Source organism: Desmodus rotundus, chromosome 7 (assembly GCF_022682495.2).
Source record: "Desmodus rotundus isolate HL8 chromosome 7, HLdesRot8A.1, whole genome shotgun sequence".
NCBI lineage: Eukaryota > Metazoa > Chordata > Mammalia > Chiroptera > Phyllostomidae > Desmodus > Desmodus rotundus.
In genome coordinates this window covers 20,244,435-20,271,198 of record NC_071393.1, presented here as the reverse complement: position 1 = coordinate 20,271,198, position 26,764 = coordinate 20,244,435, and the positions used below count along the sequence as shown (strand labels likewise).

Sequence of the window (26,764 nt, the reverse complement as noted above, 5' to 3'; positions counted from 1 at the left end):
TCAAAATGTAATTTTAAATATTTCTTAAAAATTCTTCTAAAGTGGACACAAATTTGAAAAGGTGCTTTAGTGTTCATTCCGGGAAAACTTTAAACCCAGGCTGCTCTGCCTGCCTTTTTCTCTTTGGCCACCGAGCCGTGTCCTCGGCTCCTCCCCCCGGATCTCAAGTCCGGAACTTCCGGTGAGCCTCCCAGGACTTCCAAACTGAGGCGGCAGCGGCAGCGGCTGTGCGGGAAAGCAAGTTGGCCGCCTCTGGTCTTAACGTTCCCTGGACCTAGCGGCACCCGCGTGTCAGAGGCGCCATCATGGTGAGCGCGGCAGGGCAGGGCTCGGGAGCTGGGGCCGGGGATGGGACCCGGCGGGGCGGACGTGACGGCTGCAGAGATGCCGAGTCACCCGGGCCTCAGTCAGGCCTGTCTGCGCGTCCGGGGAGCCTCCGGCCGGAGCCGTACCCTTGACTACGAACTGTCGTGGGTCATGCCCGCTAGTTGGAGACGTGGTTCGCTTTTCTTCTCAGTTGGACTTGAGCTCCTTCCATGTTTGTCTCCACCCACGGGTTTCGCAAGTGGTAGACACGTAACAGGTTTCCATAAACACCAAATTAATCGAAAGGTTGTTGGGGTGAGGAGCAGGATCAGGGGCTCCTTAGGGAGACTGCGTGGGGGGAACGTCCCTGTGAGCGGGAACACTCCGCTCTTGCCCCAGTTCCTGGATTAGCCCAGTACCTCCTGCGTCTGCCTGGGTAGTAATCGTGTCTCCGACTATTTAAGCGATTCAGCAAAGAGAACAGTAGTAGCTAATATTAGCCGGCGCTTTTCCTTTGACACGGCTCTTTTTTTTTTTTTTTTTTTTTAAACACCTACAGTCCCTCGTTACACCTTACTTCCATCTAAAGCCTACAGTGCCTTTGGAGGCAAGAGTGATAATTATCGTTTTAACCATGCGAAAACTAAGGTTCAAAGAGGTATGGTTTAGGTCCCAAAAATGGGGAGTGGAGATTTGAAACCAAGCCTGTCTGGCTGCGAAGCTCAGTCTAATTACTCCTGTACACAGCATTGCCTCCGTGTTGCCTGTTCATTTTTGTAAATACAAGAAATGATTATTAGATTTTATCCTAAGTGTGTCGGTGTCGAATCATACTTCTATTCTCAAGTTTATCCACTTAACAGACATTGAATACCAGATATGTGGTAGGTAATATGCTAAGCATTGGGCTTATTATAAAGGAAAGAAGGGTTTGGTATGGGGAGCAGCGAGGAGGGGCAGAAAGTCAGGTGTCTGGGTGGGTTGAAGGCAGATTGGTGTGGGTATTAAGTACTTTGCCTATTTTCTTCTTGCATAAAGAGAAAAAATGGTTTAGATGGGGTGGTGTAGGGAGAGGGGCTCAGGAAGGCCCCTACTCTTCTTCCTTCTTTCATCCAGAAACACTTTCATTTGTTCCGCTTCTGGCCAAGATAGTGTTGAACATTGAGTTCTGTTGGTTGAAAGAGGAGTGTCAAAGGTTTGAAAACTGCTAGAACACGGGAAGTGAAGAACCATTTGAGATTCTAAGCAGGAGTGTGCTGTGGTTGCATTTTAAGAAGACGGCTGATTCAGCTTGCTGATTTTGGACTTGCTAGTACACTCTCATCGGTAGATGGCTTTCCCTCTACTTAATGTATATTTGGAATCAAGACAAGAAATATCTGTCATTTTGAGGTTTTTTTTAACTTGTAAAAAAACCCCACAATTTTTAAGTGTACAGTTGAATCATGAGCTCTCTCATCTTGCAAAACTGAAACTATGTACCCACCAAACAACCCTCCATTTCCCCATCCCTCAGCCCCTCAAAACCAACCTTCTACTTTTTGTCTCTGAATTTGACCACTCTAGGGAACTCATATAAGGGGAATCATCCGGTGTTTGTCTGTTTGTGTTCAGCTTATTTGAGTAGTATAACGTCCTCATGGTTTATCCATGTTGTAACATACTCAGAATTTCCTTCCTTTTTAGGGCTGAACGATATTCCAGTGTGTGCATACACCACACTCTTCATCCACTCGTCCATCCATGGACGTTTCTGTTGTCTCTACCTCTTCACTGTTGTGAACAGCGCTGCTGTGAACATGGGTGTGCAGATATCTCTTCAAGACCCTGCTTTCAGTTCTTTTGGATATAGACCCTGTTGTACTATTATATTCTTTATATTCTTTTCTTTCTTTCTTTTTTTTTTTTGAAACGTCAATAATTGCAATACTTTGAGAAGACCCCAGGTTGCTGCGTAACATGTTTTCAAAGCTTCATCATAAGCCACAGCTTCAAGAGTTGGGATCTTACCTTCTTGATGGCACCATGTCTCAGGAGGGAAGGAGTACCAGGGTGTAGCACAACTTGAGGGCACACTGGAGGGGCACCAGCCCTGACCCTGGGCAGAGCAGGGAAGTTTCCCGGAGAAAGGAAAGGGGAAGAGATGAAAATGCTGGATGCCACTCTCCCCACTGTCTGAAATGCTGTTTGTTCCCTGTTTTTCTACTTGGCTCCCTCTCTGGGCAATCCAGACTCTGTAGGGCACCTTCCTGACCACCCATGGAAAATAGCATTCCCAGGAGCTGTCTGTCCTTTAACCTCTTTTGTCCTCAGAGCATTTATCACCTCCTGACATGTAGGCGTTTTCTTTTGCCTGTTTCCCTTGTCTTGAACGTCAGCTCTTCCAGGGCAGAGGTTGTACCTGTTTTGTTAGTAAACAAACATCCCTGGAGTGATGTTCCCCTAGTGCTTAGATCAGAGCCTGGGAGATAGTGGGCACTCAATAACGAGAGGAAAAGTATACCAGGCAGAGGAATCAGATCAGTGTGGGGGGATGAGAGGTGGCAGGTGTAGGAGATTGTGGGGCCTTCAGTAGCCAGTCCCAGAGGTGTGTGGAAGTCCTATCTGGATCACAGCCTGTGTATGGGGGCGGGGAGGGGGGGTGTCATGGCTGAAAGAGGTTAAGAACAGGCTTAATGTGCCCAGTTCTTTTAGTAAGATCACACCATCCGAAAATGGTGGAGACTAGATCAGAGGATAGACTGAGCATTGCAGAAAGGGTGGGAACAGGTTTGAGATTCACTCTGCTACCAAAAAGGGCTTCCGGCAGGCCACTGGGGTCCTCAAGGAGTTCGGTGCATCTTGGTTGACAGTGTTTAGCAGCCTAAACTACCCTCATCTGTTTTGGCTTTTGATGAGACGAAATGTGCTTTTGTTCTGTTCTAACTCTGGCATCTCTTTTCTCCTTCTAGTTCTCTTTCAACATGTTTGACCACCCGATTCCCCGGGTCTTCCAGAACCGCTTCTCCACGCAGTACCGCTGCTTCTCCGTGTCCATGCTTGCAGGGCCTAATGACAGGTCAGATGTGGAGAAAGGCGGGAAGAGTATGTGCTTGTTTTTACTTTGAATAGTAATTTTTCCTGCCCTCAACCTACAGTGCTTGTAATCTTCAACAGTCCTTATTTTGCATGTGTAACAGTAGCTACTTACAGTGAAAGTATTGCTTGACCCAGATTTGCTGGGGTGGGGAGGGGTCCAAATTATGATTAGATTTATGGCTAGTAGCCATTTGGTTCCCCCAAAGAAATTACAGCAAGTGAAATTCTTTTTGAAAGATCATTATTAAATTCTGGCTACCATATAAGTATTTTTTAATACTTTTTAAAGATATACCAGAAAACTGCATTTTGGCTTTTATTCTGTCCTTTTTATTTTTATTTTCTAATATTTTTTAAATGTTCTTTCTACAGTAATTATGCCACCCTCAGCCCTCGATCAACTTAGTAAGTATTTTCTACATGACTTGAGAATTGAGGTAATGTAAAGATGGGTGTCACATCTGGCCGGGAATTGTCCCTGGAATATCCATGCTGGGCTGTGAAGGCTGAGGCCACAGATGCCCCTGTGAGGTGGCCCTGGGGGCCATGAGTATTCAGATCCAGACCCCTCCTCTGGGAGGGGGGCTCCCTGGACCCCACGTCTGTGATCCCACCAGTACTAAAGGAAGGCTTGAGCACCATGCTTATCACACTGCCTGGGCAGCGGGTGCTGTTGGCTGGGTTTAGTAGGTCTTCTCTTAGAGGATGATGGTTGGCTCCCCAGAGGATGCTGTACGGCAGGGCTCTCTTCTCCCTAAGTGTCTTTCCTCAGTCCAGACCCTTATTCCTACCCCTTCTGCTCTAGTACATCTGCAGCCTATCAAAAACAGAGTTTTCTGCCCCGGAAGCTGTCCCTCTTACTGCTCCTGCCTCTGTCCCTGACCCCCTCATCCCTTGAGAGCAATTTGGAGACCTCATACCCTGGCCCCACTCCGCCCGGACACAGAAAACCCTGACCACAGGCGCAGCCATTGCCTTTTGAGAGTCAGTGTTTTTCTGGTGAGAATGCCTCCCATCTGGAGCAGGAGTGTGGAGGCCCCCAGCAGGAGGGCCCATACTTGGTGCTCAGTACACCTAGAAAAGGGGTGCCAACTGTGGTGTCACTCTGGCTTGGACTTTGCACCTCGCACAGCCTGGCTTTAGACTAGTGATTTGGCCTGTCTGAACTTCAGTGACCTCATCTTTAAACGGGGACACACAGTGCCTGTCCATCAGAGCTGGTATGTGGCAGGAGTACCTCCTCCTAGGTGGTGCCCTGGGGTGTGTTCATAAACAGCCTGAACCCATGTAACACCCGCCAGAAGGCATGAGGTGGTAGCCTTTAGCCTTCAGGGCTTCACCGATGCCAACAGCAGCAGTGGCCACACCCAGTGGAAGCCTTTAATCCCGGCTTCAGCTCAGCCAGTGGGTGGATAGAGTTGAGGGGTTCACATCCCTCAGGCAGGTCCCTGTAATAACAGGAGGGGTGAAGGCCCCCAGAGAGCCTGCCTTTCCATTTGAGCTGACCCAGGAGCTGAGCACCAGTGTGACCCTTTGTACAAGACACAGGGATTGGGACATGGGATTTAGATCAGTGCTGTTCAAACCTTTTGAGTCACAGGAGAACCTGTCCAAATGAAATCATACAAAATTTATAAAAAGGGTCGCTGCTCGGGCCGGAGTAGGTGAGCGAGTGCAGACTGCTTGGGAGCCCCAAGGCATTTGTCTGAATCACAAAATGCACTTTGAAAACCAACAGACTGTGAGGAACACAGGGTTTTATGTCAATCACAAGAATTCTGCACCCTTGGCTGGAGCCTGATCCAATTCACCCTGTCTGACTTCATTTCCTTCCCATGGCTCTACAGCTGGGAGGTGCCCTAGGGCCGGAAAGCCTGGTTTTGGGGCCCTCGTCCACCTACTATCAGCATTCAAGCACCCTTTGTGATGGGGAAACACCCATTCCTACCGCTCTGCAGTGAGGAGCCACTTCTGGAGGCTCTCCTCTGCTACCTGTGGTGTCATGCCCAAGCTTGTTACTTGGTCTCCTTTACCATAGTTTTTAGGGGGATCCCAAATGGAGTGTGTCACACCTCCCTGGCTGCTGAATGAAACTTCTGTTGCCATGTTTGCCTAAATCAATAGGCCAAAGTGGGCTTCTGTGGGTTTAAACCCCAGACTTGGCCGGTAGTCTGGGTAGAGTCCCAGTGTCACCACTTCTGGGCCATGGATCCTGGGCATGGTGCTGAACCTGCGTGCTTTAGTCCTCTGTAGATGAAAGGGGTAATGGGAAGACTGAGTAAGGGCCTGTCTCTATGTCAGTCTGTCCCAGTCCTAGACTCTCCTGGGTCCTGCTCCCCGTTGCTGGCTCCTCCTTTTTGTGTCCCCTGTTTGCCTGCCTGTGGCCCTGTGTGTCCTCACCCTCTGAGGGAATGTACTGTGTTGTGACCCTGCTGAGAGTCCACACTGCCGACTGGTGTCAGTCACCCTACGTGGCGTCCCACCCAGCTTCCCCTCCTGATGGCTTCATACCCTGTTCCTGTGCCCCAGTCTCACCTAATTGTCAGCCATTCCTGAACTGGCTGGGCTCCGCTGGGCTCCCCTGCCCTCTGTGCTGTTGCTCAGGCTGCTTACTCTGCCTGGAATTCCCTTCCTGGCCTTCCCACCGTGACTCGGCTGGAGGACATCCTCAGGGAGCCCTGTTCCTCCTGCCTCACCCTTCCCACAGCACCACTGCATCTGGGCGCACTGGTTTTTTTCCTCAGCTTGCTCACTAAAAACCTTTGAAGGTGACAGTTTCGTCTAGCACATGATTGGCACTTAAATTATTTGCCAATGAGTGAACGTGCCACCTTTTAAAATTGGAATTTCAGGAAATCACAAGTGTAAGCTGCTGCTGAGAACCTGAGTCACTGAACTTATTCTGAGTTCTGGGCCAGGTTCTGTGATCTCACAGGGAATGTGGGGTCTGGCGGGTAGGCAGGCACAGAAGGGCTAAGCACCACGAGCGTCGGAGTGCCTGCTCTGGCAGGGCAAGGCTGTGTGTACCCATGTGTGGGCGCCTAGGAGGCTACTTTCTAGGGGAGCATGTTGGGGGAACAGGGTTTCTCTCCCTTACAGAAACCTTCTCACATCACCTTTCTTGTTTTCAGGCCGACTCAACATTACCTACCCCATGCTGTTCAAACTGACCAACAAGAACTCAGACCGCATGACGCACTGCGGTGTGCTGGAATTTGTGGCTGACGAGGGTATCTGCTACCTGCCACACTGGGTGAGCGGGACGTCCTGGTCTCTGCAGAGTCTGTGAGCCTGTCTCCGGGCTGGGACCTCAAGCAGGGACCGCCCCCTCCTCCCCCAAGCATGTGCAAGTGTCTTTCCCTCAGAATAAGAGTGAGGGAGGGCATTCTGAATAGCCTTTTCTTTGATAGTTACTCAGCTGGTAGCCTAGACACCATAGCCATGCCATTTACTTGCGATCTCCTGGGTAAGGCTTTTTGAAGATAATGAAGCAGGAGCATTTTTTAAATGGTCTAAGTACAGAATTTTAGATTTTTATACATTTTCTCCCCATTTTTAGTAGTTTCTCCCCCAGTTCTGTTGCAACGAGTGTGTGTTTACTGTCTCGCCTATAACTGAATTTTTTTTAAAGTACGTACTTTGTTGCCATAGAAACAACCCCTCTCTAGACCACTTGCGCTTTTGTCCTTCTGGAGTGCTGGGCTGGGCCAGCCTCTCCCCACAGGAGGCCTGCACTCCATCACATCTGCTACCTGGCCTCTCTTGTGATATCTCCCAGTCTCAATCACATTGGGATCTCTTACATATCAGAGCCCAGACCCTATTTGCTTTCTTGCTCACTTGCCCTCCCCAGCACCTGCCTGTCAGTGCATCATTCCCCTGTGTGTCTGGAGGTCCCCCTCCTGGGTTGGAGGACTTCTTCAGCTCATCCAGTAGAGCACTCTGGGTGGCTGAAGTATTGGGCAGTGACAACTTCCTGAGGCTACTCTGGATCTGCAGAGACCCCTCTGTGACCCCTCTCTAGAGGTGAGAGAGGAGGGGTGATACTGGGATACACTGGACCTCAAAGGTTCTCTCTCCAGCCCATAGACTTGGTGGCCCCTTGTCTAGGTTCTCAGACCACTTTGGACAGGAAGCTAACTGAATCCTTTTTGTTGAGAAACATCACATCCCTGGGATGCCTGTTTATGTAGCAGAGAGCTGCTGGCTCACCTCTTCCTGAGCTGGCCTTCCAGCTCTCAGCAAGAGTAGGTGGTTGCCTGGGGTTTCTCAACTGCTGCCTCCGAGTCAACCCCCATGAATAAGCATTCTGTTGACTGATTGGCAGGCTCCATCCCACCTGGGGCTCCTGGGCTTCTTCAGGGTAAGTCAGTCCGGAATAGGTTCCCAAGGAAGAGGCCACCTGAATGTCAGGCTTCAACCTGCCCAGTGTATGGGTCGGTGACAGTCCTGCTGGCCATTTGATTTCCAGGAGCCTCATGTATCCTTCTTTTTCCTTTAGATGATGCAGAATTTGCTATTGGAAGAAGGGGGCCTGGTTCAGGTGGAAAGTGTCAACCTTCAAGTGGCCACATACTCCAAGTTTCAGCCCCAAAGTCCTGACTTCCTGGACATCACCAACCCTAAAGCAGTGTATCCTTTTGAGATGAGAAGGGTTCTAAGCAAATGAGGGGTGTACTGGCAGTCGGTAAAACAGTGCTTGTCTGAATGTGTGCCTACTTTGGGGAGCACATACTTACTGTGATTGGAAAATAACAATGTTCAACCAGCACATGTGCTGAGACTCATCGGCCTAGGCCTGACAAGTGCGCTAGGTGCTCTGTGGGCCTCTTCTGTATTCTCTGTGTGTATTTTCTCGTGGGCAAAGTGGACCCTTCCTTCAGGGGGACTATGACACCTAGCACAAAGCCCAGTATGTCCTGGTAGAAGCGGACCAACTGGTCTGCCTCTCAGCCCCCAACCCCTGTGAGGCACTGGTGTCTATGAACTTGCCACTCACTCAGCCTTGCCTTTTACCCAGGCTTGGGGCTTTTCATTCCAAACCAGTGGGGAGCAGTGATTTAGTAAGTTTTCTCTCAGCAACAGGAAAGCAAAGGTTTTAGGTTCTAGTGATTTTTATGGGGGGGGGGGGGCGGGGGTAAGTTTTCTAAACGTAAGCCATATGTGTGTGTTTATAATTAAAGGAGTGACCAGTGTGGATAAGGGGTGAGCTGTATATGGACTATAATAGTTTGGAGCCCCCAGTTTGGCTTGCTAAGATTATGGGGTAGAGTAGCCACTCTATCACCTATTTGTTTTTAAAAATGCATGTTTGAAAAAAGCACAGATAAGTCGACAGTAAAAGATAAGGTGCCTCCACCTGCCCCCACCCTCCCCTTGCTACCTCGCACACTTTCCCCAGGCAGGAGCTCAGGAGCAGCCTGCTTCCAGCCATGTCCGAGATACGGGTGGGTCCTGTTGAGCCATCCACTGGCTGTGTCTGTGGAGTGGCGTGTTGAGTTCCCTGCAGTCAGATCCTAGACGTGCGAGGGTGCTGGGCTCGGCTCACGGCAGTCAGTGGGGGAGGCTTCCCATCCTGCAGACAGGAGAGTGTCCTGTGGCAAAGTCTCATTACCTTGTCCTTCAGAGCTTCACTGGGAGGTGCTTGTCTGGCTGTCAGTGTCGAGGAGCAGGGCCTGCCTCTGTGACTATAGCCCATTGTGATTTTCTCTGAATTTTTACATGAGTTGCGTTCTTACTGGATTGCCTTCAGAAGCAATTTCTCTCATAGTTAACTTGTTAGTCTATAGAGAAAGGACATTATTTTCATCATCAGAGTCAACCCAGTGCTCGCTGGTCCAGCTGACAGTCTGGGTAGATGCAGTCAGCATAGAGCAGAGAGTGCAGAAGGCACGCAGAGTAGCGATGCGGGAGCCATTTTCACCCCCAAAGGCCTAGTGGATTGCAGTTGACAGCTCGGGTCATCGGGAGGAGTTGAGGACAGGGCACTCCTGCAGTGTGCATTTCAAATAAGGAATGAAGGCGACAGTCTGTATAAGGCCCTTTTTTTACAAAGTTGCTGTCACTGTGGAAGGCTGCGTGACCAAGAGAAGTGAACCAAGAGAGCTTGGCTTTCTCCCTCAGGCTAAGATCCTCTCTGGGATGTGCCATGTCAGTGGCAGATTCTGGAGCCATAGTTTATGGTTATGCCTTAACAGTGTGTCTGCAGACTAGAAAACGCATTGAGAAACTTTGCCTGTCTGACCACCGGGGATGTGATTGCCATCAACTACAATGAGAAGGTGAGTATGTCGGCCGGCTGTAGGGCCTGCAGGGCCTGGAGAGAGAGAAGCATCCATCTGTTGTACCTGGTCTTTGTCAACTGATTGCTGCCTGCTGTTTGCTTTTTTAGAGACCTTTACTAATCATTCAGCAACTGTGTTTTGATAATTGATTGATTACATTTATAGGTGATGAGCTTTACGCTGTTATACTTACTAATCACACGTCTCTGTATCATGGTGGCGAGCCTGCCAATTGTGCCTCAGTTAGAAAGGTCTACATTGCTCCTAAAATCTGAGCTGAGCCTTTGTGAGGCTGTCAGGGCACAGAAACAATGCAGTCTGAGTCCTTGTCCTTGTGATTTCCTCCTCTGGAAGTATCTAGGCCCTCCTGGAGCTCTCCATGCAGTGCACTGGAAGCAGAGCCTGATCACCTAGTGATGGTGCCACCTGAGGTCACCTCTCCTCATGGGATCCCACATCCTTTTCCTTGTTTCTCTTAGGTCCTTTGGGCTTGTCCGTCTTGACACAAGTGTTTCAGGTCTGAACACCACTTTTGTTCATCCACGATTCCATTCTCGTTAGGTGTCTGCATCTAGACAATTTTAGCTGGAAAGTGAAATAGTATATTTCATCCTCCATTTCTCATTCATTTCTTGCATAGTGATAGATGATTTCCCACAAATTGAAGACCGCATCCGCTCACTCATTATCTGTGGCAACTTGTCTGAGGGAAGGTGTATAGTTGTTAGTCCTATTGACAGGCCACCCTAACAGGCAGGGAACAGTGATGTGGGTATCCCTTGTCCACTGGACCGTGACTGACCCGCACAGAGTGGCTGTCAGGGTGAACTGCCTAGTGCTCAGGAGTGACCATGGCCCTGGCGTGCCTTTTCTCTGAGTCCAGTTCTTAGCTCCTTCACACACTTCTCCCGTCCCCTTGGGGACTAGGGCCCTCATGGCCATGAAGAGGGGCTTGTGGTTCAGCCAGTCCCTTCCTCCAGGATGGAGAAAACAGTTACTCACCTGGTGTCAGAGTAGGGACACAGCGTGTTCTCCAGCGGCGCCTTCTGTTTGCAGCATCTGATACTGAGAATCCTTACTTTCCAAGTTTTTGGGTTCTGAATCACACTTTTCTCTAAAGCTAAGTAATCCTGTTGCCTTTAGCTTTGTGGGGAACAGTTCAGGTATTGTCTATGTTAACTGATTTTATAAGCTTTCAGCTAATTACAGGTAGTCTTAATGTTATTCTTATTATTAGGGTGGTAATGCTAAATATAACTAAATTAATTATATTTTTGGACTGAAAGGGGAAAATGAATTACATGCTATGTGGAAGCACGGAAGACTAGATACTCTAAAGGGCCATGTGGCAGATAGAACCCAGTTAAATCAGGATAAACCTAGGTTGTTAATGTGTTGGTAGACTCACAAGAAACAAAGTTTTCAAGAATCTCTCTGTTCAATAATGGAGAAACTTTTAAAAATAGACACATTAAGCCTTGTCACTTTACTTTGGTGGCTTCCCCTCAATGTTAAGGTTTTTTAAATGATGAGGGTGTCTGGACTGTTCATTACAAATACAAGGCATACTCTAGGTCAAAAGAAATAACTTAAAGTGATATTGAAAAAAACAGATTTAGGTACTTTTAGTTCCTGTCTTCTGGGTGTTTTTAGTGTATGTTTTTATATACATGATATTATCCTAGACACCTAACACCATAACTGGTTTTTTTAGTTTATTTTCTTTTGGCTGCATTGTATTCCTCTGGTGACTGTAGCTTATTTATCTATGACTAAATTTTGGGCATATATTACTCTTAGCAATGTTGGAGTGTGCACCCTTAGAATTTTCTCTTTGTGTATTACGCTAATTATTTACTGAGAATAAATTCCTGCCCTAGCCAGGTGGCTCGGTGGGTTGGAGCATTGTCCCACACACCAAAAAGTTGTGGAATTGGGGCACATACCAAGGTTGCGGGTTCACTCGCTGCTTGGGACATGTATGGGAGACAACCTATCGATATTTCTCCCTCTTTCTCTCTCTCTTGCTCACTCTCTCTCTCTCCCCCACTTTCCAAAATTAGTAGAACATATACTTCGGTGAGGATTAAGGAAAAATAAATAAATTCCTAGGAGTATACTTTCTGGGATAAAGGTTATAAGTGTCTTTTGCAATTTGATTCATAATTCCCTTGCCTGGTTTGAACTACTTTTGGGAAGTAGCTTCTGTTGAGTGATGGGCAGGCATCAAGGCAGTCCACCGCCACAGGCTCACTGTCACAGCAACAGGTGTGGCTGAGGCGGGTGTAGTGGAGGTGAATGATGTGTCTGCAAGCACCCAGTAGGGAGCCGCAGTAACGTGAATGCTGCACAACTCCCAGCGTGGCTGTAAAACGATCCAACTGATTTCTGTGTTCTTCCCACAGATCTATGAACTACGGGTGATGGAGACCAAGCCCGACAAGGCCGTGTCCATCATCGAGTGTGACATGAATGTGAGTGGCTTCGCTGCTTACAGTGCATTCAGGCCGGGGGGAAACGAGTATTTGGTAACCCCTGCAGGCCAGTGCCCCAGAAGGGTGTCACTGTCACACCCTTCTCTGGGCGAGAGAGGAGGAACAGGCTGCCAGAACATCATGAGGAGGCCGCTACCTTGTGATCCTTCTCAGGGCCAGTGGAGGTGGCAGAGTTGCCTCTAGTTCTGAGATGGCTAAATCCACTGGCATCTCAGACCTGCCAAGGAGTGAATCTTCTTAAAAGCTGAGGAAGCTCCCAATTAAAACAAAAAAAAAAGCTAAGGACGGCTACTCAGCTCCTGAGTAGGAAGGAACTGTTGGGACACACAACAGCTTAGTAGCTTTCCAGACAATGATGCGGAGGGGGGAAAGCCAATCCCAAATGGTTCACACTGATTCCATTCTTACAACATTTTGAAATGACAGCACTTCAGAAAGGGAGGACGGAATAGGGGTTGCAAGGGGCTCTGGGTGGTGGAGAGGGCCACCAGCAAAGGTGTGGGTGTAGATACAGAAGTATAACATGAAGGGGCTATACTGCCCAGTATCTTGACTATGGGCAAGGATACACGGAACTACACTGGTGATAAAGTATGAGAACTTGCAAAGTGAGTTCTTGTAAAACAGGAATTCTGAGCAGGATACATGCCAATATCCTGGTGGTATATTGTGCTTTTATAAAAATGTCGCCATTGGGAAAACTGAGAAAAGTATACAGGGCATCTTTATGTGTTATTTCTTACAACTGCACATAAATCTATCGTCTCGGTCACAAACAGACAAACTAGGGAAGTCTGAGTGCCCCCATGTCTCACCATTTTACTTGCATCTTGGGAACACAGGTGGATTTTGATGCTCCGCTGGGCTACAAAGAACCCGAAAGACAAGTCCAGCATGAGGAATCAACTGTAAGTTGTTTCTCCCCCCACCTTCTGGGCTCAGCCTGGCGGGTTTGGTGTCCTCTTTGGTGATGGGGTTTGGGAGTGTGCCCTGGTCTGGCTGTCCTGGCTGCTGGCCCATGTTTGGCCTCTGCTGGTGCCATTACAGCCACAGTCCCTGTTTTTCTTCCAGCCCTGCTCCCAGGAGATGTCCCAGCTGTTTGGGTGCAGAGACAACAATAAAAATGAGGGGCCCAAGGGAAATGTTGGGATGTCCCTGCTGGGAAGCTTATCTCCCATTTTTCTGTCCCTGGCAGGACGGAGAAGCTGACCATAGTGGCTATGCCGGAGAGCTTGGCTTCCGAGTGAGTACCAGGCCACGTGCTTTCCTTCCTGTGCTACTGCCGCGCCATCTGCCCCTCCCAGCCACTCTGTGTAACTCTCCGGGGACCTCAGCAGGGATTGGGCCTCTGGGTATCTGTACACACGTGTATCTGCCACTTCGTCAGTTAAATGGCTCTTGGCATCCACTTTCTTATGGAATCCTTCTAACAAATCTGTAAGGCAGCCACAACTTTTTCTTCTTTTTAACGTTCTAACCTACCAAAAAGTTCAAATAGTATAGTGGACACATAACACCCTTCGCTTAGACTCACCAATGTGCCCGCGTTTGCTTTATCTCTAAGAACATGTCCTCTTTTTGCCTGCACTGTTTGAAGGCAAATTGTAACATGACCCTTCAGCGCTGCCGCCAGCTAGTCTCCCTGGGAAAAAAGTGGAGATGGCCAGTGTGAGGTCGCCGGCGCACTGGGAGGCAGTGGAGGATGCAGGGTTGGAAAGCTGAGAAGTGAGGCAGTGCCAATAGTGGTCGTATTCCACCACAGGGCCCCAAACTGGATGGCCCTGCAAAGGCCAGGGTCAGACCTTTCAGCTTGTCGTTGGCTACTGGCTGCCTCTGGGGGATAGCTGCTCTTGGGCCAGGAGGTTCCCTTCAGTTCATAGCAGTTGAGGGGCTGGGCAGAGAGCTCTCAGCTGCCATAGTGAGGGACTGGGTGACATCCCCCTGCAGCAGTTTCAGCAAAGGGCATGCATGTGCTCACTCTCGGGGCTCAGTGCACCCACACTCTCCCGCTTGCCTGTCTAGGCCTTCTCCGGCTCCGGGAATAGACTGGATGGGAAGAAAAAGGGTGTAGAGCCCAGCCCCTCCCCAATCAAGCCTGGAGACATTAAAAGGTGGGTCTGCCCTGTCTCTGCCCCAGCCTGATGCTTTATCACCATATAGGGAGGGTCTGTGCCGAACCTCTGGGGTAGACCTCTGGGGTAGGCAGGCGCTCACCAGCTCTGGAGACAAAGCCTGGATCAAAGAGACTAACTGGGTAGATGAATCCCTTCTATTCTCCCCGCCCTGCCCCCCACCCTAACCTGCTCTCCCTGTAGGGGACTGGTAATCTATTTTTCTGTTTTGTGACTTCATCAAGCCACAGTACCTTAACTCCCCTCAAGCAGGAGGCAGGAGCTGCCTCAGTGAGATGTGCTTCTATTTGATCCAGGGACTCCAGCAGATTCCTTGCCTGATGGCTGTCACAGTAGTGGCAGGGATGAAATATTCCACCTGTCTACTATATGTTAGAGCAGAAGGAGAATGCTAGAAATGGGTTTTTTGCCCACTGTCTGAAGGAGTGAAATGAGTTGAGTGCAAGTGCACCCCCTCCAGGGTGATCCATGAGGCTGGAGGACAGCTTTGATGAGGGCCTTCCAAGCCTCCAGGTGACCCCTCACTGCAGGCCAGGCCCCAAGTCTGAAGGCCCCTGACCCAGTTGCCTGCTGGTTCTCTCCCGGAGGGCTGGCCCAAGGCCAGGGTGCGGTACAGCTGCATATATGGCTCAGGATGAGAATCGCCAGGAGGACGCTTGTCATCTCTTTGACTTGCCTTCCTCTTTGATTGTCAAAAGAGAATTTGAATCCTTTTCTCCTGGAACTGACATTTCTCATCCTCTATCTTCTTTACAGAGGAATTCCCAACTATGAATTTAAACTTGGTAAAATCACTTTCATCAGAAATTCACGTCCACTGATCAAAAAGGTTGAAGAGGTGAGTATATTTCATGGGTAATGAGTTTTATTTTCTAGAAATGACTGACTAGCAATACAAACACATAAAAGATATATGCTGTTTTTGAGGGTTCAGAAAAAAACAAGCCCCCTCTTTGCTGGTTGGAGAAGAACTTACTGAGGAATTCAACTTCTAGGAAATAACAGCTGTGTGCAAACACATTAAGCTACTCATCACAGCAATTTAAAATACTGCAAATCTGGGGACTTGAGGACTGCCTCTCCCAAGTGGTGAAATTCTCTGTAGGTTTTAGAATGTACTGGATTAGAAATTCATTGACTTGAAACTTGGGAATTAAGTATGAAAATAGTACATGTAAGCATATACAGAAAAGTGACTAGAAATGTTTTCTTTGGGTGCTGAAGTTATAGGTGATTTTTCTTTTGGAGTTGTATTTTTTGCACCGAAAATCTGGTACTTCTTCAAAAGGATATACATTCAACCTGAGAATAAAGGCTATGATAGACATATAGTTGTGATTGTGTGGTTGTGTTTTCAATTTAATTGTATTTTTGATTTGTATGTATATTTTAAAGACATTTCTTAAGAATAATGTGGAAGTAAGGGAAATGGGTGGACGGTACAAGACATGAGTAACAGAAGAAAGCATTTTCTATAAACCTCCAAGAAGTTTCTGAAAACAGTATTTTATCTTCACACAGGATGAAGCTGGAGGCAGATTCGTTGCTTTCTCTGGAGAAGGGCAGTCATTGCGTAAAAAGGGAAGAAAGCCATAAGTTGGGACTGTCAGCTGTTTGGAAAATAAAATAACCAATTACAGCGTAATGGCTTTTAGTTACTGGCTCTCACAGGAATGAGACTATCGCAGAGAATGCTCTGCCACTTTAGCTTTGTTTAGAGTTACCTAAGAATTGTCGAGTTTAACCTGGAAGTGGAACAGCAGGACTTTGTGTACTTGCATTAGGGGAAGAGAAAGCTGTCTCTGAGGTCCCAAAGGCGGCCTCCTTGCCACTCCTTGCTTTCAGCCCCTGGGAGCACTCCCACCGCCTCAGCAGAAGTAGAGTCCCCCGTTCCTGATAAAAATCAACGGAGGAGATTGAATTGCTCTAACTTGTGGTGTTCTTTCTCTTTTTTATCTTTTCTTTTTTTTTTCTTTGATCTATAGCTTAGAGATTGCTGTTGGCCTAGAGAAAAGTGGTTTAGATGTATGCTCTATAAATAATGGTTATTCCATTACTTTGGCTGCAGTTTAAGTATGTATTTTATATATTGTTTTTTCCCAGAAGAACCATTCCTCAGAAGGAAAAACTGAATCTGAAAGCATTTCTACTTTTAGAGTTCATTTGGAGCTAACTGGCTCCTTAATGAATGTGTTCTATGGAGGGGGAACCCTTCATGGTGAAGCACAAATGTGAATATTAGAATAAATAGAAGCCGAAGATAACAGTCCTCTTTTCCTTCCCTATCCCCCACTCACAGTTTAAAGTACTAAGTTACCCAAGGTTCCGCTGGCCTGTCTTTATTTTGTATTGGTCTCAGATCCTCACTTTCTATAAAGTGAGATCTTTTGACATGTTAATCCAGTTACATTAATCTTTTCCGTCCCTTGAAAATAATTCTAAATCAAGAATTTCAAATAAAAACAGGGAATGACTAAAACCTGGATTGCCTCTAAATGTTTGATTAAGTGCCAACATGAACTGGTGGTGGCGCCACTGACCAGGAGTTGGAGGAAGGCCTGCTTGCAGGTGCCCCTCATTCCGTCCTGCTGTTGGAAAAGAGCTGCTCTGGGGGCTTCCCCTGGACAATGTAGGGAGGAATGAGGCTCTCTGACCCCAGGGGTGGGGATGGTCAGGCCCAGCAGTGTCTCCACCTTGTACCAGGTCTCCTCCTGCTTGTAGGCAGAGGGGTCCTCTGGACAGGGCTCCCCCAAGCACTCAGAAGAGGAGAGGATGCACCACTCCAGGACATGAGCCTCAGGGCCCATCCATGTGACCTCAGTGAATAAGCATTAAAGATTGTCATGATGAACAGGACTGGGCCCTGTGACCCAAAATGACGCTACTGGTGATGAATGTGGAGTACTACTGTGACCTACCTGACCTTTTACTTAAGGGGTCTCAGTTTCACCAGCAGACATGGAAGCCCATGCTGGGTAGGCAGCCTCTACTGTCAGGGTCCCACAGCCTGACACATTGTCATTTATGCACAATAGAGAAAGCTGGCCTTGGGTTTTTGTCTTAACTAAGCATCACCTACTGTATATCCAATGAAATCACTACTGTTCTCTTGCTGGAGACACACTCTCCTGCCTGGGACAGGGGTGGACCCCAGTTGATGGATCTGGTGACACAGTGGGGTCAGCTGGAGCAAAAGTCCTGGTCATTACTGCTATACCCCAGCCTGCAGCCTTATTGTCACACAGTATCTTCTCCAAGCTTGGTCTGTGAGCCCATGGCAGGACTCCTGATAAAATTGCAACTTCCTGAGCCACCTGCAGGGAGTCTGACCCAGTCTCAGTCCTAAAGGGGCCCAGCAAGGGCCAGGCGCATGAATGGGTTTGCAGAAGTCATAGAACCATTGCATTGCTATTGCAGGGCTTCCTGTCTCGGAAAAGCTTTCGCCGCTAATCATAACAAGCTGCCTCTGGACTTGCATCTCATGCTGCTCACAGCCTCCATTCCTCTGCTCAGAAAGCCCTTCTTGCCTCCACTTCCATCTTGGGTTCCCTCAGGAGGTCATCCTGCACCCTAGATACTCAACCCTCAACACATGTCATCCCCAGCCAACCCCGATTATTTTGTGAGCTCATCTCTGTCCTCTGGACACTACAGCAGTAGACTTGGCAGGTTCGCGACAGTTATGGCACAATATGTGATTACGACAATAAATCTGATCTTTGAGACTTATGAAAATAATAGCCGCTGAAAAGAACTTGCCCACGTGGTTTCAGAGACTGCCAACTTAAAGTGGCTGTGCAGCCAGGGACGCCTGCCCAGCAGTGGTCTGTCAGCTCAGTGCCTGCGATGGCTCCGGGCCCAGCTTTCTCACCGCAGACACTCCCACGGTTCACCGGGGCTCCGCCCCTCCTGGCGTGCGCCACCTTCCACGCCTGTCATTGGCCGCCCCACCCAGATGTCCTGTTTATTGGCGCATCTCAAAGAGGTGGCGAGGATTTAAATCGTCATATCTGAGTTCCTCGGTTTCTCACGTGGTGGCGGCCTAATCAATCTTCATTGGCTAGCGGGCTGAGAAGGCGAGGGTTCGATACTCGCCTTGACATGGCTGAGGGCGCCGGCTGGCGGGTAAGTGTGGTGGACACCAGGGACCTGCAGGGACCTTGTCCGACCGTGTGACCGGCTTAACCGAGCTCTCTCCCGGGAAGGGTTCGGGGTGGGCGGCACAGCGGCTTCCGCCTTAGGTGCACCTCTCACTGCAGCCGCCGCGCCCCTGTGAAGCCTATCGCGCGGAGTGGAAGCTCTGCCGCAGCGCTGGGCACTTCCTGCACCACTACTACGTCCACGGCGAGCGGCCGGCCTGCGAGCAATGGCGACGCGACCTGGACAGCTGCCGCGAATGGGAGGAGCGCCGGACCGCAGAGGCCCAGGTGCGCCCGGGATGCCGGGGGTGGCGCTGAGCCGCCTGGGCGGATCGTCGGGGAGCCCTAGTGCGTGGGCCATCCCGCCCACGTTCCAGGTCCCGGGACTCTGGAAAAGAGCACTGCCCGGGACCTCCCTCTTTTTGTGTTTTCTTACTTTCAAGAAATACCAAAAATCAGTCTATCAACTGGGTTTTCAGACACTGAAGGAAAAGAGGGGAGGGTAGATTGGTTTGGAAAGAGAGGAGGATCCTCTAACGGTGATAGGGTTGTTCCCTTACCTGCAAAGGTGTTGATATTGCTGAGTCCTGAAAAACCAGGAACCAGCCTTAGCAGCCCTCACAGCCTCAGGGGATCAACCAGAGGAACAAGGCCCAGGTGCGTGGAGCAGAAGGAGGGTGGGCTGTAGAAGGGTAAGGCATGAGGCTGGGGAGGTACCAGACACCTGGTGGGCATTCAGGGGTGTCCAACCTGCGGCCCGCACGCCTCAGGCGGCTCAGGGTGGCTCTGAATGCGGCCCAACACAAAGTCGTAAATTTACGTAAAACACGAGGAGAATGTTTTTTGTGATTACATGTCACAATGTATTTAACGTGTGACCCAAGACAACTTTTCTTCTTCTAGTGTGGCCCAGAGACACCAAAAGATTGGACACCCTTAGATTCTAGCCTAAATATGTGCTGGGAAGCATGATTTGATTTGTACCTTTAAAATATCGGTCTGGCTGCCAGAGTGGGAGAGTACATTATAGAGGGCACAGAGACCAGTCAGGAGGTGGTTTTAGTTGCCCATGTATTCGGCAGATATTTAATCCTGCCTGCCGGGCACTCTCAGGGATACGGGAGTGATAAGAACAGAGCACCTGCCCCCTAGCACCTACATTCTGGTCTAGAGTACTATGGTGTCTTGTGGGTGGGAAGATGGAGAGAAGCTGTGAGGGTGCTTGGGGAGCTGCCTGGGGAAGGGGAACCTGAAGGACTGGTGGATGCTTCAATGTTGTTAAGTGTATCTTCTTATTGAAACAAACAAACTGATGTGGTAACCAAGCTACTGTATAAAAGAAAATGTGACCAGTCCCTAGTAAGTGGAAGTCCAAAAATATGGAAAGGATAACTTGCAGCCTGTATGGCAACAGATTTAGTAACCTTTATATATGTATGAGCTCTTATGTATCAGTAAGAAAAATGGGGATGATTTTAGAGTAGAAAAATAGGCAACAGACACAAAGAAGGCATTCATTCAAAAAGAAAGCCCCATGGCTTGGCACAGAAGTTGAAACGAGAGTGGGTGGTGTTTCTACCTAGCCGAAGTCACCCACAGGAGCTTGGGGAGGCAGGAGTCCTTGTGCAGCATTGGTGGTGTCCGGTGTTCTGATCATCTAAAGTCAAATGGCCCGTTTTACTTCTAGAAGTTCATATTAGGGAAGTAACTGGGTAACAGAACACAGTTAGAAGTTCAAAATAGCCACTTTGTAACTATGATAGTGCAAAACAGACATTTGACTACATAACTTCTCCCACAGTGGAGTACTACATAGCCATTAAAGAACAGATAGTAACATATCCCGGTTAAAAACAATAGCTACTAACATATCCTAGCATAGAAAGATGCCTCGGTGAAAAAAGCAGGAAATACACACTAGCCACTAGAAGATTATTCCCTCTTTAGGGAAACATGTAATGGCTCTAAAATTTAGGCCTAAACATGTGTTGGGGAAGCTGCTAACCACCTTGGGGGTGAAGGTCTGGGAGTGTTTCATATTCTACTTTGGGTTTCTGATCACTTTTTAAACAAGAACAAAAACATCTACTTGAGACAATAGAGCTTAAGAAGAAAACTGTGAAATTAACATGGGTAAAGAGGCCAGCACAGCTCCTGGCACCTAACCAGGGGGCCCTGTCACAGGTGTGAGACACTGTCCTGTGTTTATTTTGGGGAGAGTGGCATCTGTGGTCTGGATTCTTCCTCGCCCATCCCGGGCTCCCTGGACACGTGTGTCTTGCTTGGTCTTCCTTCCTCTGGCCACTCTTTCAGACCCTTGTCTCCTCTTCCAGCTCAGCTCCCAAGCAGCCTTAGCAGCGGAATCTTGTTAGGTCAACCGAAGGCATCGAGCCCTGAGGCCCCGGAGAAGATAGTTGTGAAATTTCCTCAAATTATGGTGATCTACACGGTAGAGTTTACCCTTGAACAACATGGGTTTAAACTGCATGGGTTCACTTATTATGGATTTTTTTAGTGGATTCACACCATTCAAACCTGTGTTGTTCAGAGGTCAACTGTTTTTTCCACCCACAATTGCATCTGCGCGTGCAGATGGCCTACTGAAGGTGTACACAGATTTTCAACTGTGTGGTGGGTTGGCACCCCTACCCCATGTTGTTCAAGGGTCAATGGTAGTTTCTCACAGTAGCGCAGGAGGAAGTATGCTCTAGCTATGTGCATGCTAATGTGGAACAATCGCCAGGGTGTGTTAGATGGAAGCAGAGTTTCGGAGTGGTGTGTGTCATATATTGTCTGTGTTTGGGAGGTTGCTGATGAGGAGGGAGGTACAAGGGCATGTGGGGTGTGAAGTGACCAGGGTCTCCCTTGCACAGCGGTCCCTCTGTGAGAGCGAGCGTAGGAGAGTCCAGGCTGCACGAAAGCACACCCTGGTGTGGACCCCGAGGCAGAGCCCCCCTGCAGACTGGCATCTCCCTCTGCCGCAGGAGGAGAAAGACAAGTGACAAGCACCCCTGCACAGCTTCCTCTGGTCCGCTTCAAGTGGGGCTGTTGTATGCCACCCTAAGGACTCTGACTAGCCCAAACGTTCCAGTAGGTACCTGGGAGCTTCTGCCTGGCTTGGAACACCGAGCGCCACGTCCCCGGGGCTACTTGCCCAGCCCTCACCTGCATTCAGGGTGCCCCCTGCTGCCACGCTCTGGAAGACAGTTTGGCCCACTGCACAGCTTCCAGGAAGCCAAGGACCATTGCAGGTTGCTGTGAGAAGGCAGGTTGGGCTGTCTCGTGCTCTTCCCTCCCACCTCCCAGGGGGACAGTAGCACAGCAGATGGTCATCCTGAGGTTTAGAATTCTCAGGTGAAGTCTTGAGTGGTAGCTGTGACCCCTGTGGACACGTAGAGGGGTCAGAATGAGGGAACTGAATGGTTGTGCTGCCATGAACACCTGACCTGGCCCTGGTTTGGTGAGGACCAAGCATGGCCAGCCACGGTGCTCACACTTGGCTGTGGCCCACTGGCTCAGATCCTCTGCAGACACAGGTGGGGCGTACTTCTGGACTGGCATGCTGCACCTCCTAGGCTCACAGGAGGTGAGATTCTGGTTTTTAAGAACTGCACACAGCTAAGAACACACCACCTTGCATAAAAAGTGTTCATGGATTCTTGGCTGAAGAAACCCAAACCTGGAATTGTGGTCCACTTAATATTTCCCCTGGTCATTTTTAGAAAATGTGGAGTATGTCAAAGGCCATTTTACACGTTAGATTTCAAAGAGAAGCTGAAATTTAAATCAATGGTTTAGCTGCTGGGACTGTTACATTTCACAGCTGATGTACTCAGACAGGTGTTACGACCAGGTCATTAAAGAGGGCCACGATCCAACATGGCTGGAGAGGGACGACCATGTGAGGACACGGCAAGAAGGTGGCCATCTAGAGGCCAGAGGGGCCTTCAGAGAAACCAGCCCTGCTGGTACCTCAACCACAGGAGTTCTGGCTTCCAGAACTGTGAGGAATGTCTTTGTCAGCCATGCAGGCTGGCACTTTGTTCTGGCAACCCCAGCACACTAATACAGTCACCATCCCAGACTAACAGTACTGGAGTAAGAGTCCTCAGCCCCAGGTGTACCACCCTCTGGCGGGTCACAGCAGCTTTGTTCGTTAGTGTGTCCCTGGCCTGCTCCACCCTCTTAAGCCTCCCTCCCAGCTCAAAATGAGAAGTTGGCCCTGCTGCTGCTGCTGTGAGAAGTTCATGTGTTCTGCCTGTCCTGCCAGTGAAGGCCCTGCCTCTCCTCTGCCCACCCGTGCAGACAACACAGCGCACACAGCCTGCACATCCTTCACTTCTGTCTCTTGGGATCATTCTGTGCCTCCTGCTGGGGGCATCCGCCCCACAGGACTGAAATCTTCCTTTTTATTGGGGGGCAATGGTCAAGGTTTGGTCATCCTCTCCCCAATACCTGGCGAGGAAGGGCAGTACCTCTCACCCCTGTCCATCCTCAGATGAATTCATTTTGGTTCTAACATAAAACAAAGAGACACTTGATTACACTTACATTTATTTTCAGCATGCCTCATTCTGTGACACGCGGACTTGAGCCCCAGTCATTCTGGCTCTGAAGGGCAGAGTGTTCAGACAGCTGCCTCCAGCTCTACCTCTTGAATTCCACTTGTGTGTATACCTTGGTGATGTCGTGGTACCTGCCTTCAGGGGGCTGGTAGTTGGAGATTGGTGGTGTGTAGGTTGGCCCTTCTCTCTCAAAGGGGAACAGACTGGGGTCCCGCTTGATGGCCTCCTCATGCAGCTCCTGGGACATGAGTTTCAGCTCTTGCAGAGCTTCCTGCTGGGCCTCAAGCATGGACTTGATGGCTTCCCTCTCCATCTCATGCTCTCGCTGCTTGTACAGGGACCACTTCTTCAAAAGCAAAGCTCTCCGCTCAGCCTCCTCAAAGGAGAGCTCTACCTGAGGCCGCTGTCTGGGAACACACAAATCCAAAGGTGTGAGCTGGGCGGCACTAACCAGGAAGTTTGGGTGACTGCTTATGGCCCATGCATCCTCTCTGCCAGACACAGAAGGAACTTATGAAAGGAAGTGAAGGTTTGGGACAAATTGAGGAATGGAATGTTCAATGTGATGGCAACTGCAACTGATGCTACGAGCCAGTACCATTTGCTTTACTTGCAGATAAGAGACACTGATTCTCGGAGGAGACCATGATAGCACTTCCTCTTCCCCAGGCAGAGACTACTTTTGGTGAGAGGGGACTTTGGAGAAAAATGAAACGGTATAATGAAAACAGACACCAAAATCCCAGGAAGTCAAGAGCCTATTACCAGCCCCAGAGTACCAAATGACACCTGCAGTGTCCCACTTGCACGGCAAGGTGCTGCTACTTTATAGATAACATGTATCTCGTAAGGCAGTACTCCTGTGCACACGCAACCCAACTATGAGCTTGTGCATCACAAAGCACGAGGCTAATGGTCTTCTGCCACCAGGATGGGCAGCGCCTGCAGGCCCGGGGCCCAAGTCGTCCATCACAACTACAACCTCTTGCAAAAGAGCAACTGTGAACTTTTGAGCAGTGCTGGTAAGAACTTCACTCAAGTATCTGGTTTGGCTTATCAAACAGTTACTCTGAGTTTCTTTCCCACAGTCAGCCATTCAAGAGCACCACCCAGGAATGTTTTCCAACTCCTGCGAGACATAATCAAGGAGAAAAGGACTCAGCCCAGGGCCAAGTCAGCCCAAGCCTACTGACCCCTTCCCATCACTGGCAGGAACTGCAGGTACAACCACCTTTAGGTGATGAACTCCTTTGCCCTGAGGACTTCAACCCGAGAGGACCCTTACCTCCCTTTATCCAAGAACTTCACAGGTGTAATAAAATCTTCGATGGGAATTAGCTCCTGGCTAGCCTTTTCTAGTCGTCGGATCCTCTTTTTCAAACGGTCTTTCACAGCTTGGTCTTTTCTAGGATCTACCCTCTTCTTCTTCCGCGGAGGTTCTGCTCTAATGGATAAAGCAAACATTAAAATTTTTCCTCTTCAGTCTCACAAACATCCTGAGACACACGGCACTAGGTAAAGTACCCCAAGCTTCTACCGAGCCCTCCACTGGGGAGTGGCCTGTATGTACATGATCCCGACCTTGTAAAATGAGTGTGGCAGGGAGATGGCCTCCACCCCAGGGTCCTCGTGAGAACTGTGTGGGCACTGTCAACCCAGGAAGGGGCGGAAAAGCTTCAGGGGGTATCAGGGTGTAAATGAAAGGGAAGTGCTCATCTTTAGTGCTGCAGTACAGGTGTGCCTTGGGTTTGCATTGAAAAGTGAAAATGCCAAACTGATGAATTAGAAGCTAATTACTCACATCTTAAATGGTTTTGTGATTTATAAGAATGATTTCAGTAAGACTAAAATGTTACTAAAATCTAAAATCTGGAGAATTTCTTAATGTTCCCATCCTAGAGTACTAACGAAAGTCCGATTTACACTTAGGAATGCATCTCCTATGGTGTTAATTTACTGTTAGGAATAATCAAATCATCTAGCATCCAGACCAGGTTTCTTGAATCAAGTCCCTAGAAAGCATTCAGAGTTCCAGGTGGAAAAACCAGTCCTCACACTTCCCTTCACTTCTCCAGGGAGTCAGAAATGGAAGGCCCATGGAGAAACAGAAGTTTATGCTTTGCCCTTTAAAAGACACAAGAATCCATTCAAAGTTAATTAAATTTTTGTTTAAACTACTTTTACATTTTTTGTTTTCTGATTACAGCCACAGCAGTATTCCATACAGAGAATGTTGAAAAGACATTAAAACACCTAGCTAAATTTAACTGAGAAATTTTGTAGGCTATTAATTTTGTAAAACAAAGACTAGTCTTGCTTTGTTTTATTCAAGTGCATATCTATCTCCTGCTGACACCCCCAAAGAGGTCAGACCCCCAGTTAAGTTTACCTCATGGGAATGAGTTCCCAGAAGGACAACAATGAAGCTCGCTGGTGGGTGTTCCTAATCTGTGTCTGCCAAGTTCCAGGTCGCCTGAAAGATAAGAGTATGTATAAATATCTGATTCTCCCCCAATAAACAAACCCAACCTCCCCTTTCTTTTTAACTGCCCTCAAAACCTAAGGCACTTGTAACTGCTAGATGTGACAGCAAGGTCAATGTAAGAGATTTTTCAAAATCTCTGGTTCACACCAGAAAGCAGTTGCAGAGTCCCTGCTCGCCAGTATCCTAGAATTCTCATCCACAGGAAGAGGCGTGATCAGCCACCTTCTTAGATATCCGTGGACAAGGGCAGCCGGGGAGGAAGCGCAGGCGAGGCCTGTGCTAGCTGATGCAGAGTACCCCGCGTGCGCCCCGGGCACCCCGCGTCGGGTCCGAGGTCCGCACTCACCAGCACCGCGAGCACAGAGCGCGCGCGGTAGCTCCCAGCACCACAGCAGCCATGGCTTCTAAGGCAGCCAACGGGCTGCTTCACTGCGCGCACCTCGGCGGTCCGTCCCGCTGTGCTTCGCGATACGGTCCGGCTGTGCAGTCTATCCACACTCCGTAGTTCCGCCCTGGGTCGCGATCCGCGCGCCCCGGATCACACTCGGCGGGCCGAGACGTAGTGGCGGCGCGCGGACACGCCCCGAACGGTGGGCTGCTGCGCGCCTGGCGGGGCCTTGAGCGCCTTGCCCCGCCCTGAGCGCCTAGCTTCTGGCGCCCGTGTGTGTCCTCTCTTCTGCCTCCGTCCTGCGTCGCGACTCCGAACGTCACAACCCTACCTCGTCGGGCTGCACCCCTGCGAAGGCCAAGACCCCGCGGTGCTGCCGAAGTGGCCGTGGGGCTATCCCTCCACTCCAGGTCTAAGTGTCCACGTCTGTGAAAAAGATCCCCAGTCTTCCAATAAACGCGCCACCTCGACCTTCCCTCAGATCCACCCCAGGGTTGGCTCATCCCCCAGCATCCTTGCAAGCCCGGGACCGCGGCCGCCCGCCGGTGGCTGCACGTGGCACGGCGCTCGCGAGGTGCCCAATAAACGCGTGTTGATGAATGACGGAAGCTAGTTAATTAGTCGGACTCGTAACTAGCGTGGTAGAGCTGGAGGGAGGCGGTCCACACCACTCCGACCCTGTCTGGCTCCGCCGGCCTGGGCTGAAAGCCGAGGCCCCGCTCGCCCGCCGAGATCCCAGGCGACCCTCCTCCGTCCCCCTCTTCTGCTGCTGCGCCCAGGCTGGACCCGAAGCGGAGCCGCCCTGCGCTGCCCCTACCCGCGGAGGAGCCTGGGCGGCCCCGTCCGCGTGGGGAGCGGTTTCCCGCCGGGGCGATTTGGCAGGTGCAAGCCG

At 49.6% G+C, this 26,764-nt stretch overlaps 3 protein-coding genes across 5 annotated transcripts; 2 read left to right on the top strand and 1 right to left on the bottom strand.

Moving 5' to 3' along the window:
- The first annotated feature begins 156 nt into the window (after nt 1-156).
- Nucleotides 157-16,548, top strand: UFD1 (ubiquitin recognition factor in ER associated degradation 1). Its single transcript, XM_024557440.4, has 12 exons — nt 157-308; nt 3,258-3,390; nt 3,757-3,789; nt 6,516-6,637; nt 7,886-8,016; nt 9,593-9,665; nt 12,074-12,142; nt 13,006-13,071; nt 13,359-13,406; nt 14,186-14,274; nt 15,052-15,133; nt 15,817-16,548. The coding sequence occupies exons 1-12, from the start codon at nt 306-308 to the stop codon at nt 15,889-15,891; spliced, it is 924 nt and encodes a 307-aa protein (XP_024413208.1). The 5' UTR covers nt 157-305; the 3' UTR covers nt 15,892-16,548.
- Nucleotides 16,549-18,144: 1,596 nt separating this feature from the next.
- C7H22orf39 (chromosome 7 C22orf39 homolog) lies at nt 18,145-24,336 on the top strand. 2 transcript variants are annotated; one of them, XM_053927749.2, is made up of 3 exons: nt 18,145-18,420; nt 18,555-18,722; nt 21,529-24,336. In XM_053927749.2, the coding sequence occupies exons 1-3, from the start codon at nt 18,397-18,399 to the stop codon at nt 21,790-21,792; spliced, it is 456 nt and encodes a 151-aa protein (XP_053783724.1). In that variant the 5' UTR covers nt 18,145-18,396; the 3' UTR covers nt 21,793-24,336. The 2 variants fall into 2 exon arrangements, with proteins under 2 accessions (XP_053783724.1, XP_053783725.1); XM_053927750.1 differs by having other exon boundaries at nt 21,308-21,665.
- MRPL40 (mitochondrial ribosomal protein L40) lies at nt 22,972-26,704 on the bottom strand. 2 transcript variants are annotated; one of them, XM_045192689.2, is made up of 4 exons: nt 25,924-26,704; nt 25,389-25,472; nt 24,285-24,443; nt 22,972-23,406 (listed from the first exon to the last, which is right to left on the bottom strand). In XM_045192689.2, exons 1-4 carry the CDS (start codon nt 26,373-26,375, stop codon nt 23,082-23,084), a joined length of 1,020 nt encoding a protein of 339 aa, XP_045048624.1. In that variant the 5' UTR covers nt 26,376-26,704; the 3' UTR covers nt 22,972-23,081. The 2 variants fall into 2 exon arrangements, with proteins under 2 accessions (XP_045048624.1, XP_024412921.1); XM_024557153.4 differs by having other exon boundaries at nt 25,831-26,065.
- Nucleotides 26,705-26,764: the final 60 nt, after the last annotated feature.